At 49.9% G+C, this 15516-nt stretch overlaps 1 protein-coding gene across 1 annotated transcript in view; it reads left to right on the forward strand.

Moving 5' to 3' along the window:
* Positions 1-15516, forward strand: part of sipa1l1 (signal-induced proliferation-associated 1 like 1) — a 33270-nt gene that overhangs the window by 10127 nt on the left and 7627 nt on the right. The window contains exons 8-18 of the mRNA XM_079753301.1: positions 910-1489; positions 5140-5238; positions 6063-6238; positions 7632-7931; positions 8316-8471; positions 8631-8761; positions 11639-11736; positions 12335-12912; positions 13147-13350; positions 14595-14757; positions 15471-15516. The exon at positions 15471-15516 is cut by the window's right edge and continues 180 nt beyond it. Of these exons, the coding sequence (XP_079609427.1) occupies positions 910-1489; positions 5140-5238; positions 6063-6238; positions 7632-7931; positions 8316-8471; positions 8631-8761; positions 11639-11736; positions 12335-12912; positions 13147-13350; positions 14595-14757; positions 15471-15516 (2531 nt within the window). The remainder of the gene's footprint in view (positions 1-909; positions 1490-5139; positions 5239-6062; positions 6239-7631; positions 7932-8315; positions 8472-8630; positions 8762-11638; positions 11737-12334; positions 12913-13146; positions 13351-14594; positions 14758-15470) is intronic.

The following is a 15516-nucleotide window of genomic DNA, read 5'->3' on the forward strand; positions in this document are numbered from 1 at the left end:
GCAACAAACACCCTGTGTAGTCAACAGAGTATTTAATGTTTCGAGATGCAACACTTGGCCCATGACCCCAGACTACACCCAGACGGAGAATTTGCCTTTTGAGGATAAAACACAATGAGTTGTATTTACATTCATGTGCATCTCAAAGAGACAGACTTGTTGTTATCCTTTCTTGTTTTTATCTTGACAAAGGAAAAGTGGTTAGGGAAAACCCTGTTGAACAGTTGTGATGAAGGGTTTGCGGGTACCCAGAGTGTACCCTTCCTATAAATCTAGGGCATCTCCTTCAACAACTCGTTTCCAGCACAATTTGTCTAAGGGTTAGCATTACAAATGTTAAAATCAGGATTTCCACCTCTACCCCAAAAGAAAGTAAATGCTACCTGCATGGCAGACTAATGCAGCAGTATAACACCCGAGCTGTGACTTAGGGATGTGTCAAATCATCAACATTGTGTGACGATGGATTACTGTTGTCTCTCCAGCTGTCCTTGTAAAGCAGGCAGAACACTTTAAAAGAAGGTGATTTGATTTTGAGTGGTGCAGACCGAAGTCCTTTAGCGGAACTTGTTTTATATTCAATGCGGTCTCGGTTTGGTGGGTGAACGTTTCCATTAGCAAGAGACACGGGTATATCAAATCAAATAGATCCTCGCCTTCCTGGCTCATAGCACACAACTTAGAATTGCCGTCAACTGTAGAGAAGGATTCATAAGGATTGCGCCTCACAAAATCTGTGAGGCGCAATTAGTTTCAACCAACGTGTTTGGCAAGGTATGCGTTTGTTCATCTTCCCCGCAATCATGCCATTTTGTTCTTCCGACCTCACCGACCTGCCCAAAGTACTGTGCCCACTGATCTCCATATGTGGTCCGTCCGTCCGTCCGTCACCCCCCCCCTCCCCTTCAGTGTGGCCGTCACCCGCTCCAAGGACGTGCCCGCCTTCGGCCCGCCCATCCCGGAGGGCGTGACCTTCCCCAAGTCCTCGGTCTTCCGGGACTTCCTGCTGGCCAAGGTCATCAACGGCGAGGGGGCGGCGCACAAGTCCCAGAAGTTCCGCGCCATGGCAACGCGCACGCGCCAGGAGTACCTGCGGGACCTGGCGGAGCGCCACGCCACCAGCACGCCCATCGACCCCTCGGGCAAGTTCCCCTTCATCTCGCTGGCACACAAGAAGAAGGAGCGCAGCCGGCCGTACGCCGGCGCCGAGCTGCGCAGCCTGGGCGCCGTGACGTGGGCGGTGCACGCCGAGGACCACTGCGGCGGCGGCGAGGTGGACGCCCTGCTGGCGCTCTCTAACGACTTCCTGGTGCTGCTGGAGCGCGAGGCCCGGGCGCTGGTGTTCAACTGCGCCACGCGCGACGTGATCGGCTGGACGCTGGGCGGCGCCGCCTCCCTGCGCGTCTTCTACGAGCGCGGCGAGTGCGTGAGCCTGCGCAGCGCGGGGAACAACGCGGACGACTTCAAGGAGGTGGTCAAGCGGCTGGAGGTGAGGGCGGCCATGTTTGTTATAAAGATTTAGGATGCTACCGACCACTTTGGGGATCACTTTAAAGATGAGCTATTATACCACCAGGCGGGATTAGCCGTTACAAGCCGTTTTGAAAATCGGCCTCTTCTGACATCACAAGTTGGCGTGTCCACCGAGATGTATGACGGATGAGCGCGGTACGGACAGGCTGGTAAAGGGATCTATCCAGCATGCATCTAGGTGGACACTTGTGATCAGCTTGTAACGGCTAATCTCAACACCTGGTGGTATAATATGCCACCTTTAAGTCGTCGAAAGTTGGACGATTGTGTGAGACGTATTGGCTGTCTGATAGTCAACATGCCCAGCAAACTAGACCTGCCCAGTCAGACATGGCCTTCTGGTTTCTTATGCAGATGGGTTCAGAGACGATGACTCAATGGCTGAGGAACAAACGTGTGAATCATGTGACATGCTCACAGGCTGTCTCATCAATAAGCAACAAAGCAAAGCATTTTTGGGGCTTCACACACAAACAACTTATTTGGTATGCAAGGACGAATACATCTACAACCTCTAGAATGAAAGTAAGGAATTGTATTGAAAGTAAATTCCCATTAACAAAGCTCACCCGCCTGTGAACAGACAGCATGTTTATTTTGATACCAAAAATGATTGCAGCTGATGTTCAGCAGATGAGCGTCATTCACTGTCAGTAACTGAGGTGAATCCATTTACGGTATTGATGCACCGATTGATCGGCCCCCCATCTCTATCGACCGATATATGCCCTAAGCAGGTGTTCGACCAATCAACTTTGCAAATTTGCCCATTGCAGGAGCCAATCAAGTGTCTCAAAAACGATTGTGCACAAGGGTCATTAGGTTCAGTCACTGAGGCCTCAATGAAAAAATTAACATAATTAATATTGACTCACAATAAGGGTAGGCTTCTCTTTACCATAGAAATAGCTTTTTGTTGATCTCGGTTATGGGATGCCTGCTGCTCACCAGGCTTCATTCTCCCTGTGTTTTTTGTTTTTTTATACACACTACTGTTCAAAAGTTTGGGGTCACCAAGTCAATTTCATGTTTTCCATGTAAACTCACGCCTTTATTCAACAGTTTTCAGCTGTGCTAACATAATTGCACAAAGGTTTTCTAATCATCAGTTAGCCTTTTAACATGATTATCTTAACATTGTACCATTAGAAAACAGGAGTGACGGTTGCTGGAAGTGGGCCTCTTTACACCTATGTAGATATTCTATAAAAAATCTGCCGTTTCAAGCTAAAATAGCAATTTACCACATTAACATGTCTAGACTGTACAACCATTTCTAAGTGACGCAAAACTTTTGAACGGTAGTGTAGGTTTGTGCTAGACTTGCACCTAGACTTAAACTAACTTGCTGCTCCGCCGCTTCAATTGAAGCGATGTCTTCAAACAGCATAGCCGATGCGTTTACGTATAGACAAACGATTGCAGCCATAGTCATCTCCTGTCAACATGTACCCTACAGACTAGATAACAGTTCCTAGACTTCATAACAGAGCTGTCCGCTGTAGCTGGACCCCCCAGGTTGAGCTTGTGAGTGAGGCCGTCCACAGCCCTCCTTTCATGGGCACGGATGTCCCAAGAGTCGGTGTGTTACGCAGTTTCAGCTTCCTTTGCATACTGGTTATTTATGTTGTTTAATATCTTAATTGTAGTTTTGGCCCAATTTCTTCAACACAAAGATACATTTCCAAGCTGTTTCCACATGCATAAAACTGTACATAAATCCCAATAAATAATGAATGTAACCAAAGGCCATCGCCGAATTGGTTGACTACTAAACACACGAGACCCGCAGCCTTTACATTGACAGCCTACGCACGGCGCGGTTGTATATCTGGATAATAGGCTTGCGCTACATCACAGGAAGCAAAAGTAGGCTACACATGTAAGCATCTCCCGTGTAGCCTCCAGGCAAACGTTGCCGATTGCACCACCTTCATTAACAATTCAGACACGCGCAGTAACATCTGTCGGCTTATTTATTACTAACGGTAACTATTTTTCGCAACAAGATCTTGCAAATCGACATGATGCCAAAATTTATGGACGAACAAAAAACATGAACCAGAAATGAAAGGCAACAGTGTTCCTTTCCTTTCTGGTTCATGGCTTTTGTTTTGTAGGTAAGGCGGTCTCATCTGCCTTTAGGTTAATAGCACCAAGCTGGGGACAGGCGGCTTCGATTTGACCCTTCTGCCTGGCCTTTAATTCCTTGTTGGCATCAAGTCTGGTAGTGGAGCGAATGGGTGGAAACGGCTGCCACAGGCTCAGGCCGTGGTATTTCAGTACAGGCGCTCTGATGCAGGGCACTCGACGAAAACACCTCTGGCCAACCCACTTGTAAATATCACATGTGCGGGCAAAAGGAGCGAACACACCTACGCCAACATGCACACACTCAAAGCGCACACAGCCTTGCGCAGACACACATTCTGTAATTGGTCCAAGCTCTTCCTCTGTTGTTTCCATGGGAACTGGCTAGAGGGGGGGGAAATAAATAAATAAAAGGAGCTGTTTCCTTATGTAATCATCAGTCCTTTTGAATGCCTTGATTTTCACAGCGCCTTCCGACTAACTGTTGTGTGTCTGTGTGTGTGCATGTGCGTGTATGTGTATTCATATAGCCTAACAAAAAAAAGTCTAAATCCGACATTGGCTTTGATTCTGCATGCTCACACACGCACATGCACACGCACACACACACACACACACACACACACACACAGGCTTACACATAGGCTCACACACAGGCTGTTATTGGTAAAGCTCAGGAGCTCACTGCTTTCATGTCTCATTTTGTGCATCTGGCATTAATCTCCAGTCATTTGGACCGCTACAGTGACTCTGTACCTCAAAACCAGGGAGGGAACTCAGCTTTTAGAATGAAATTCATCTCACTAAGCTCCCTCTCTCTCTGCCTCCCTCTCTGTGTCTCTCTCTCTGTGTCTCTCTCCTTCCCTCCTCTATTTCTCTCTCATTCATTCCTCTATGTTCCCGTCCCCCCCCAGCGAGCCATAATTTCCTAGGCACTCTCCCGCTGCTACTCCCACGTGCGCACATATTTAAAGCAGCCCCCCGAGTGCCCAGTGTCAGAGCCTGTCTGCGCGGCGGGGTTGTCACTCTGCAGAGGTCCTCACCCACCGCCTCTCAAACGGCTCTGCTGACAGCCCTTACCTCTCGTTTCCTTCACCCCGGGTTCCTTCCTGCCATGGCTTACTTGGGTCATTAATGCATTTATAATAAATAAAATAAATGAGGAGAGCTGAAATCAATTCAAATAAAAGTCCACTGTAAGAGTGTCACTTTTGTGTGTGTGTGTGTGTGTGTGTGTGTGTTTGTGCGCGCCCATGATTGTAGTGCACACATGATTGTGTGCACTACTTGGGCGATGGTCTGTTATTGGACTTTTAGTTCATATTTATTTATAGTCCTACAAGTCCCTCAGGGATCACTTAAGCACATTTTCAACCCACAAACATCGCGCAATCAGTGGCCCTGATGCAAAGATTTTCCCCATTACTTTGACCTGCTTGTTGTTGAATGAATAATGAATGATGAATAATGAAGATTTTCCTGTCTCACCCCCTCCCCATGCTTGCCTGGGTCCAGTTCCTGACCAAAGGCTGCGAGACATCAGAGATGACACTCCGCCGCAACGGCCTGGGTCAGCTGGGTTTCCACGTCAACTACGAGGGCATCGTTGCTGAGGTGGGTTGATCTGAAGGCGACTCGTTTCACCGTGTCATCTTATTTTGCATTTCATTTCCGCAGAGTGCCGTGCGACAGATGTGATGCCCTAAACACATACTCCGATATGCAGCTCCTTTAGTAGCGGTCTAGGAGGTTTGAGGGCTTTCAGTTCTGCAGCAGCTCAGAGAAAAGGCCATTCCTGTTGGTTCCTCATGCAAAGCCTCTCTTACCTTGCTCTACCTTCATCACGCACACCATTCAACGTCGCTGCCGCGGCGGCCGACTGTCAGCAAACTGCTGCAAACAACCCACGCATATTTGTCTGCGATTGTAATCATCTTGACGGCATAAATGCCAGCCCATTTTGGTGGCTTAGTAACGGTAATTCCACATAAATAAACATTGCCATTCTTGCCGCTTGTATAAGCAGCAATACCTCATTCCTTGAATGAGATGCTACAAATGCATGCTTATACTCTGAATATGTGGTTTAGTCACTGCAACATAAACATCATAACAAACCTACCTTAGGTAATGGATATTTGGATATTTGGATACTGGACAGGTATCTTGGATCTGTCATAAAGTTATCTATAGCGGGGAGCGAAGGAACTATCAGTGTGTCTAACGGTGTTGACCAGCTGTCCAAATATCAACTCTACAGCGGGACGAACAGAAGACGTACCGCAGCATTAAGGCCTTGATCACCACTTCGAGTGTGTTCCTTCTTGCAGTGTCGGGGCAGTGCTTCAGCCTCCCTAGAACACGGGTCCTATCCTTTCTGTCGGGAGGAGACCTCCCTATACGTACCATGACCTGCAACGACTCCTCCTCGCCCACAGGTGGAGCCCTACGGCTACGCCTGGCAGGCGGGCCTGCGGCAGGGCAGCCGGCTGGTGGAGATCTGCAAGGTGGCCGTGGCGACACTCACCCACGAGCAGATGATCGACCTGCTGAGGACGTCGGTGGCGGTGCGCGTGGTCATCATACCGCCGTACGACGACGCCACGCCGCGCAGGTGGGTGGGTCTGGGGGCTGGTGGGACGGGGGGATACCTCCACACGAATATCTCGGTTTGGAGGAGAGGGACGTCGCCAGGGCTGGTCTAAAGTCGGATTTGTGTCACACAGGTCCAGGCGTAGTTATCTGAGAAGATATTCGCACAGAACATTTCAGTTAGTAATAGCAGGTCGATTGCAATGTCATTGCTAACAAATTACGCTCAAGTTGTAGCTCTTCAATCTTTATTTTAATTAAAAGATACAGCAGCTTTAAACCAAAGTCCCCATCAACGCTCACTAAGTAGAATGCAAGGACAAGAGGGTCCTGCTTCTTTTCTATGTAGTCATGACAAACCCTAACCCGATAAAATAATGTTTCATTCTTTGTTCACAATCTGCATTTTCAAACTAAATATAACAATCCACATGCCAGCATTATTATTGGGAACAACATTTTTGAGTGGGAATAATACAACACCATTTGGGAGGGATTGTTTTGCAGGGATACCCTACAAAAACAGAAAAGAAAATTGGAATAATATATTGATTGATTTGATTCGTAATAATTAAAAAAATAGCATAAAAAACGAAGAATGGTTAAAAAACTGTTGATCCATAGCAAATCATTTTGTCAAAATGGTTGGAAGTCTTTATTGACCAAACTCAACGGAAATCCAGCATGTGTGCCCACAAGTAATGGCTACATTTTATTTTTTTTATGTTCGCCACCATTGCAATATCCACAGGGAAAGGTATGACAAACACACTGGTCTCCTTGTGAAGAATTTAATATTGTCAAGCGGATGAGAAATGTTTGTTGCTGTCCGGCCCCAATGCAGTGGCATTCGGTCTATGATGGCCGGCCATTTCAAATTAGTTTGACACCCATGGTTTAGAGGTTCCACTTAGGTTAGCATCACTCCCTCACTCTCTCACAGTACACAGCCCACTGCCAACACATCCATAGCTTGAAGGGGAACTGTCATGCTCAGCTATTTCTTATAAATAGAGTCTGGGATTTATGTTTTCCGGTGGTCAGATTTGTTTTGACCGTTCCGCTATAAACTTCCCACACACACATGCTAATACATCCATAACCTCAAAACACACATGCCAACACATCCATAACTTCAATGTACCAACGCACATGCCAACAAAATCCATAACATATAACCGGCGACATGCTAACACATGCATAACAGATACCACCCAACATGCTAACACATCCACACCTTATACCGCCGACATGCTAACACATCCACACCTTATACTGCCGACATGCTAACACATCCACACCTTATACCACCCAACATGCTAACACATCCACACCTTATACCGCCGACATGCTAACACATCCACACCTTATACCCGCCGCCCTGCTAACACACCCGTCGTTGCGTGCCTCCCCAGGGGCTGCTCGGAGATGTTCCGCGTGCCCACGGTGGACTACAAGGGCAGCAGCGACAGCAGCAGCGGCGGCTCCTTCGAGTACAAGTTCCCCTTCCGCAGCAACAACAACAAGTGGCAGCGGACCTCCAGCAGCCCCCAGCAGTCGCTGACGGCCTCGCCCCAGCCCCACACGCCCAACCGGGCCGTCAGCCTGGGCAGCTCGGGGGGCAAGACGCTGTCGGCCGAGCGGCTGGAGCGGGGCGGCGGCGGCGTCATCCCCCGCAGCGTCAGCAGCGACGGGCGGCCGCTGGACCCCAAGCGGTGAGGAGGAACGGACACGCACGAGCGCACACACTCGCGCATATGAGTGCAACAACGCACACACGGGCGCTCTTCATTCATTCCTGTCAACTGGGTTACGCTGTATCGTATGGGGAAAGGCATCTTGGAATAACATAGCAACACACTCATCTTGGTTCAGTTGACAGCCCCCCTGTTAAAGGTGACCTATTATACCACCAGGTGTGAGTGTGATTAGCCGTTACAAGCCGTTTAGAAATCGGCCTCTTCTGACATCACAAGGGGGCGTGTCCACCTAGATGTATGCCGGACAGATTAGTCTAGCAGCCAAACCAGTGGACCCTATCAAACTTTGTTCATCTTTTCTCAAACCTGTGTGTGTGTGTGTGTGTGTGTGTTCACCAGGATGTCCCCGGGGGGCAGTGACAGCTACGGCCTGGGGTCCTCTCTGGCGCTGGGCCGCTCCCCCCACAACCGCAGCTCCCCCAGCAACCTGTCCTGCTCCAGTGACGCCTCCGCTAGCTCCTCCCACTGGAGGACCCAGAAGTCCATGCCGGAGCAGTAAGGAACTGTCCGTCTGTCCGTCTGTGTGTGTGTGTGTGTGTGTGTGTACAGCCCTAACTGATCATGAGTCACTCGTGATTGGTCAATACAAATATAATGTGTATACTAATATAATGTGTGTGTGTGTGTGTGTGTGTGTGTGTGTGACGCGTCCAGATTCGGAGGCAGCCGTCACTCCCCCATGTCCTCAGAGCGTCAGGTTGTGGGGGAAGGCGGGTCCAGCGGCAAGTCCACTCCTAATTGGTCAAGGATGGAGGAAGGGGGCGCGGTCGACAGAGGCTCTGCAGGTCAACTTTTTTTATGTTTACTTGGTCTCATTATCTAATACAATTTCAAGGATTACATTTTAATGCAGTAACATTTGACAAAGTGAGGAATTTAACATTTAACAATATTCACAGTATTGCAATTTTGACGCATTATTTACATGAAAAACGTATATATTAAATCACAGAAGCAACGACGTGGGTGTATTTTGGGGAAACAATGAAAACAATAGACATTATTGGTCCTAGAAAAGTTAGGTATCGTATCGCATAAAGGTCAAGCAAGATTGTCAGTGGGACAGATGTTAAACCGTCCAAATGTGTGGGGGTGTGTGTGCACACGTCATTCCCCTGTGTGGGTGTGTGTGTGTGCACGCGTCATTCCCTGTGTGGGAGTGTGCATGTGTGAACAGAATTCTAAGTAAAGAAGGCTCAGTATGTGCAGAATACTCCTTGTTTGTCTTCTGCTTTCATTCCACCCGTCTCTGTCCTTCTTTCTGTTCTAGTGTGGGCGGGGGAAAAGGTTTTTTCCTTTTCCATGCGCTGTACATACATGTTTTGAAGGTTTAGCACACAGACAGCGAGCCAGGCTGTCCGTGGCTTCAGAGAGCTCCGCATTCAGCAGGACTCTCCGCTCACGTCCCCTCCCTGAACACGGGACATGGGAACTGTAGCCACCTGTCTGTCCTCTTTTATTCCCAGCTCCCATCATCCCATTCCACCGCTGCATTATCGCTGACCACCCTCCCCCTCTTCCACCTCTCTTTCCACCTCCTCTTCCTCCTCCTCTTCCTCCTCTTCTTCCTCCTCCTGGGTGCCAAGGAAATTGCAGCCTCTGTGAAGCATCAAGAGACTGTGCAAAGAGGAAGAGGGAGAGAGAGGGAGAGGGCTGGGAGGGAGAGAGAGCAGAAAGAGTAGAGAGAGAGAGGACAGGGAGATGCAGCAGTGGGAGGCACAGCAAAGAGATGGTAGTGAGGCTGAGAGCACAGGAGATAGCAGCAAGCGATAGAGAGAGAGAACGGGGGAGAGAGCAAAGAGATAGCAGCAAGAGAGAGAGAGAAAGGGGGAGAGAGCAAAGAGATAGAGAGCGAATAGGGTATAGAGCAAAGAGATAGCAATGAGAAAAAGCAGTCGGAAAGTGAAGTGGGGGGAGAGAGAGAGAGAGTGAGAACGGGGGAGAGAGCACCGAGAGAGAGAGCAAAGAGATGGCATTGAGTAGAGCAGTTGGAGAGAGAGACGAGCGGGGAGAGAGCAGTGGGAGAGAGGGAGAACAGTGAAATAAATTAAGTATTTTCAGCACAGCAGTTCGAAAGCAGTGTGTGAACATCTTCTCTCTCCCCTCGGTGAACACTTCATTCATTTGAATTGATTTTATTTCTATGTATTTACTGCTTGGCTTTTCTCTCTTTGTTTCTGGCTCTGAGAGAGGGGTATACCTCTGGATACAGTTGTATAACCACCTCTCTGTGTGCTGCTTCCTCTCCCTCGTGGCTCCTCAGGCACTTTCTGCCACCTCAAGGTCAACTTGTATTATAACTCAACACCCACCCACCTACTTACTTCCCCCTCATCTCTATCTGACACACACACACACACACACACACACACACACACACACACGCACGCGCAGTGTGTGTCTCTCTCATGCAGCTCCTTTCTGTAAGTAGAGTTGCCTCTGACAGTCCTCTCACATTGAGCTGTGTTTCTTCTAAACCATTGCTGCATCTCCACCTCTTTTCAAGTGTCGCATTCCTCTAGGCACCAGCTGATGTGCACGCACAAACACACACACACACACATACACACACACACACACACACACACACACACACACACTTCCTACACAAGGGCTAAAATAAGGAGAAAGGCTTTCCTAGTCTTTCATTTTGTGGTGCGCCCGACCTAGGACCTGGGGGCCCGCTCGGACGCGGTCAAAACCCCCAAAAAGATCTTGTACCAGACCATGCCAGTAGTGTGTTTTGGAATCTCTCCCTGTCGTCCTCTCTGATTATGCGGTCTTTCTGCCATTCAGAAACAACCCCAGTCACACGATCCGGGCACTCTGTTTGCCCTTCTCTTCCTCTGTTTCGATTCCCATCGGGAATCCCTCCCTCAGAAGCACACAGTCCCACAGGACCACCGATCGTGGGGCCCTAGTACTACGTTCTTCAACAATCCCCTGATCTGTGCAAGGAATCAATCGACTGAGGCGATGGAGAGCATGCGTAACATGAAGCATATTATGCAAAGCAACTCCCAAGATCACAACTGAGAAAAGATGCATTATGAACAACGATATTCATGAGCTCCGTCAATAAATAAATAATAACAACGCCAACACACACACACACACACACACACACACACACACACACACACACACACACACACACACACACACACACACACACACACACACACACACACACACGAGTGCACGTGACCTAACACACAACCCGCTAACAACAACCTCATTAGTGGAAGAGACAGAGAGTGGCATAATGAGGTGCCCATTGCTAAACCACACCTCGTCTGTCATTCCTCTCTCCTCTGTCTGGCTCTAGTCATTACCTGGCTGTTATTCTCGAGCGGCTAGCACATTATTTTAATATGCCGAAAAAAACGCTCTCACACACCCAAACACACACACGCAGACGTTATCTCCCTGCTAGCTAAATAAATGGTGATAAGGAGGTGGGACGGGAAGAATATATATATATATATATATATATATATATATATATATATATATATATATATATATATATATTGATAGATCTAGAAACTATGATGCAAATGTCTCATTATAACCCAGATCATGTTTTTGTGTTGCTGTGTGTGACTGAAAAGCCTCCATGTGATGGTCTTCAATGGTGTGTGTGTGTGTGTGTTTTGCAGAAGCGCCCGTGGCGAAGTCTGGCCCGGGCTACTCTGGAGCGCCACGCATCCAGAGGCAGGAGCAGGTCATCCACCTGTCCCCAAAGAAAGGCAGCCAGGTCAGCCTCTCCATGAGCTCTCACCCCCCCCACCAGTCACAATCAACGATGCATCAAACATATTGCTTGTTTTTCCACAGTGTTTCTGTGATATCACTGAGTTTGGTGCTGACTCAAACTAATCATGAGCGGTAGCTTCAGCTTGCATAGAGATTACCAGCGTAGGAGGAAGGGCATACGAATGTAATAAGAGGACTTCTCAAGCAGTGAATACACTGAGAAACACGACACTTTATCATCAAACAAATGTACGAAAAGGGCTTTATTCCAGCGAATATACTGACAAATGCAAGACTCGTTTCATTGCAGGATTATCACAGCATGAGCCCTAAAAGTTTGTGGCTGCATGAAAGACCGTATGGGTCACATTTCATTTGACTTTAAAAAACTATTTATGCAACATAGTTTATTGTCAGGGTGCCATTTCATCGTTATATAAAATACGAAAGTGTCAGAAGTTTCCATTCCACTGGTTTTGGTTTTCACTAAGGCTGCGGCATCGTGTCACAGCCGCTGGCCCGGGATTGGCCCTAATGAAACGTAGCATTTGGCCTCCGACCCGGACTGACCTGTCTCCCTCCTGCTGTGTGTTGTGCAGTCGGACGGCCCGTACTCGGGCCACTCCAGCAGCAACACCCTGTCCAGCACTGCCTCCAGCGGGGGCCTCAGCGACGGCGACAAGTGGTTTGACCTGGGGGCCGGCGGCGGCGGCGGCGGCGGCGGCGGGCCCTCTAGTACCGGAGGCGATCCGGCCGAGGCGGAGCCCAACGGCCTGGGCGGCGGCGGCTACCTCGGGGGCGCCTCAGCTGACAGCGGCATCGACACGGGCTCCTACGGTGCGCCGCACCACGGCCACTCCCACGGCCACGCCCACCCCCACTCCCACCACGGCAGCTCCAGCTCCCTGCTGGCGCCCGGCGCTGCTGGAGGCGGGGCCAGGGAGGGGCGGGACAGCCGAGACGGCCGGGACGGCCGAGAGCGGGCCACGCCCTCCCCGTGGCACAGCCCCACCGAGGGGGGCCGCAGGATGCTGGAGCGGTCCCCCGCCGCGGCCGAGGCGCCCGTGCCCCCCCCGTCGGAGAGCAGCATGGAGCGCACGGGCCGCACCCCCCCCACCCACCTGCTGGTCCGGGACAGCAGCACGTACAGCCTGAGCGACGTCGGCTCGCACTCCAGGTGTGTGTGTGTGTGTATGTGTGTGTGTGCACTAATGCTTCTTAATTTGGGCCCGTGAACATTCATCAGTTGTATATATTGGATGTGTATGTTCAAAGATTCTACATGGTTGAACCTGCACTGTGTGAGCTTTCTTTCAGATTTTCCCGCTTCAGATACGTTTCACTGGCTGCCATTGAAAAGTGACCCAGTGCAGGTGTAAGATTGATGCAACCCCCTGTGCTCTTCCCTCAGCTCCCGCCACTCGGGCCACAGCTCTCCCCGCGAGGAGTCGTCGTCGTCGTCGTCCTCGGCCACCTCCCCCTCCTCCCAGGCCTCCTCGGCGTCCCCGGGCCCCAAGAGCTTCTACCCTCGCCAGGGCGCTCAGTCCAAGTACCTGATTGGCTGGCGCAAGCCCGGCTCCACCATCAACTCTGTGGACTTTGGAGACACGCGCAAGTAAGGACAAAGAAAGAGCAGGATCATTCCGGATACATTTTTATTCTAGGGGAACTCTTTGTTTTTTTTAATGAGGCTCGCGCAGGAATGTCACTTTTGTTGTAGCTACTCCGGTGTAGATTGTGCGTGTGGATTGTTCTCAGCCTCACTTTGGAAAAAAACATCTGCTGAATGTACTTTTGAGGTAATCTGCCTTTTGGGTGTTTAGGTATGTTTTATAGATCTTTGAAAGGAATGTTGCTATGATTCATGTGACAGAAAGACAGAACAATATTGTGGCTTCTATTCGGGTGGTTCAAATAAAACCGGTGTCTTCAGAAGATAAACCGTGCAGAGCCGTCTGGAGCCGACACTCTTCTGCCGCCAGAAGAAACGGTTGCAACACGTCACCGCCACAAGCTTTGGGATCTCAAGTGCCTTGCTCCAAGATGTCCTCGGTTGTGCAACCAGCATACGAGTCATTCATGGCCCTGGCAACGGTCCCAAGCCTTCGGATTAGATCGGCCTTCAGGCACTTTGGATTCTCAATACTGCGATTGTCAATGCGCTTCCACCAGGAAATCTTGGTTAGCTCATTTCGAGTGACAACGCCGTCCCACCGGCCTGTCCCTAGGTCTGCTTCTGACCTGTGACTAAGCGTAGTCGCAGTGGGCACAGTACTTGGATCCCCTCCGACGGCTGAGCTAAGAGAACCTTTAGATTACTTTTCCATGTTGATAGACACCAATTTCGGTGCTGTACCCTCCCCTGGTTATAGTGGGTGACTATTTCCACACACCACGGTGAATCTGGGCGTTAGAGGATAGAAAACAGTGAATGCCAGGAGATCTAATAGGCTTCCAAGATGTTTGATTGACAAGCCTAGCGAGGACGCCTCCACATTACATGAAAAGCATACCAAGAAAACACTGTTCACTGGGAAGCCAGATCCTTTGGGGAGAATTCAAGCTTATTTTGGCGGATGAGTCATAGCCGCAGAAATATCATGGCATCAATGAAATGCGCTTCCCCGCTGGGCAGGGTTTGTGACGGGGTTGCACAGATACTCGTGTTGCCGTCTCACAAAACCTGCAGAAGAACTTGTGTATATCTTGTATTCATATCACACACCGTTAACCGCTAGGCAAACCAAATGCATGGTGCATGTGTGCCTTTGATCCCATAACAAATGGTGTGTGTGTGTGTGTGTGTGTGTGTGTGTGTGTGTGTGTGTGTTTGTGCGCGGGCGTGCGTGCGTGTGTCAGGAAGTCTCCCGGCGAGGGTGGGATGGAGGGGGGCGTGCCGACGCCGGCGGCCCGGCCCTCCCTGCGGGACATGCACTCCCCCCAGCTCTACGCCAAGTCGGTCATGGAGGAGGACACCAAGAGGCACAGCCCCCCGCCGCTGCCCCGCAGACACAAGGACAAGGTGAGCCCCGCAGGCAGGCCTCTGGGACGGCTCGCTGGGTCGCACATGGAGGCGCCTACCGCATGCAGAACCACTGCTAGCCCGCGTCTTGATCCTGATTTATGTTGTTTGGGGAAACTATGGCCATTTTAAGAATGAGTACGGAAAGGCGCTCTTCATTGACCAGCGCCGCTCAATGCGCTCATCCGTCAAGCCACCGTCCTTCTGCTGCCCAACTGCCTGGATTGAGTTACCGAGCCGGTCCTGTCTAAGTGGTAACATTTATACAGCTTGAATACAAATGTTTGTATGTTAGCCTTTTATTGTTGCTGTTTATCGAAGAATTAGCATTAGTGACCAGCAAAGGGTCCTCCATCAGGGTGTGGTTGGTCCCCTCTGAGACTGTCCCCGTGCTATGGGACTCTGTGTATGTACCCAGTCACTCATCAGCCCTGTGTGTTGTATGCAGGCGACTATATTGTTGTTGTTGCCCTACCCTGCCGAGCTGGGCCCTCTCTCCTCTTCCTCAGTTTGCGTGTCCGCCCTCTGCTCATCATTAATCAACATCAACTTTGAATTCAGGGCTCTTATGCACTAAGAAGAAAAGCAACGAAAAACATAATCAATCACCCAGAACTTCATTATTGATCAAACAGTGGAAAGAAAAGATGCTAAAAGTGATCTGACGAGGCGATCATCTCCTTGTTAACGAAGCCTCTCTCCCGTCCCACCAGTCGTCCCCGGGGTCCAAGCCCCCCAGCCACCGGCGCTCCCTGCACC

The sequence above is a fragment of the Pollachius pollachius genome (assembly GCF_949987615.1).
Source record: "Pollachius pollachius genome assembly, chromosome: 16".
In the NCBI taxonomy this organism is placed as follows: domain Eukaryota; kingdom Metazoa; phylum Chordata; class Actinopteri; order Gadiformes; family Gadidae; genus Pollachius; species Pollachius pollachius.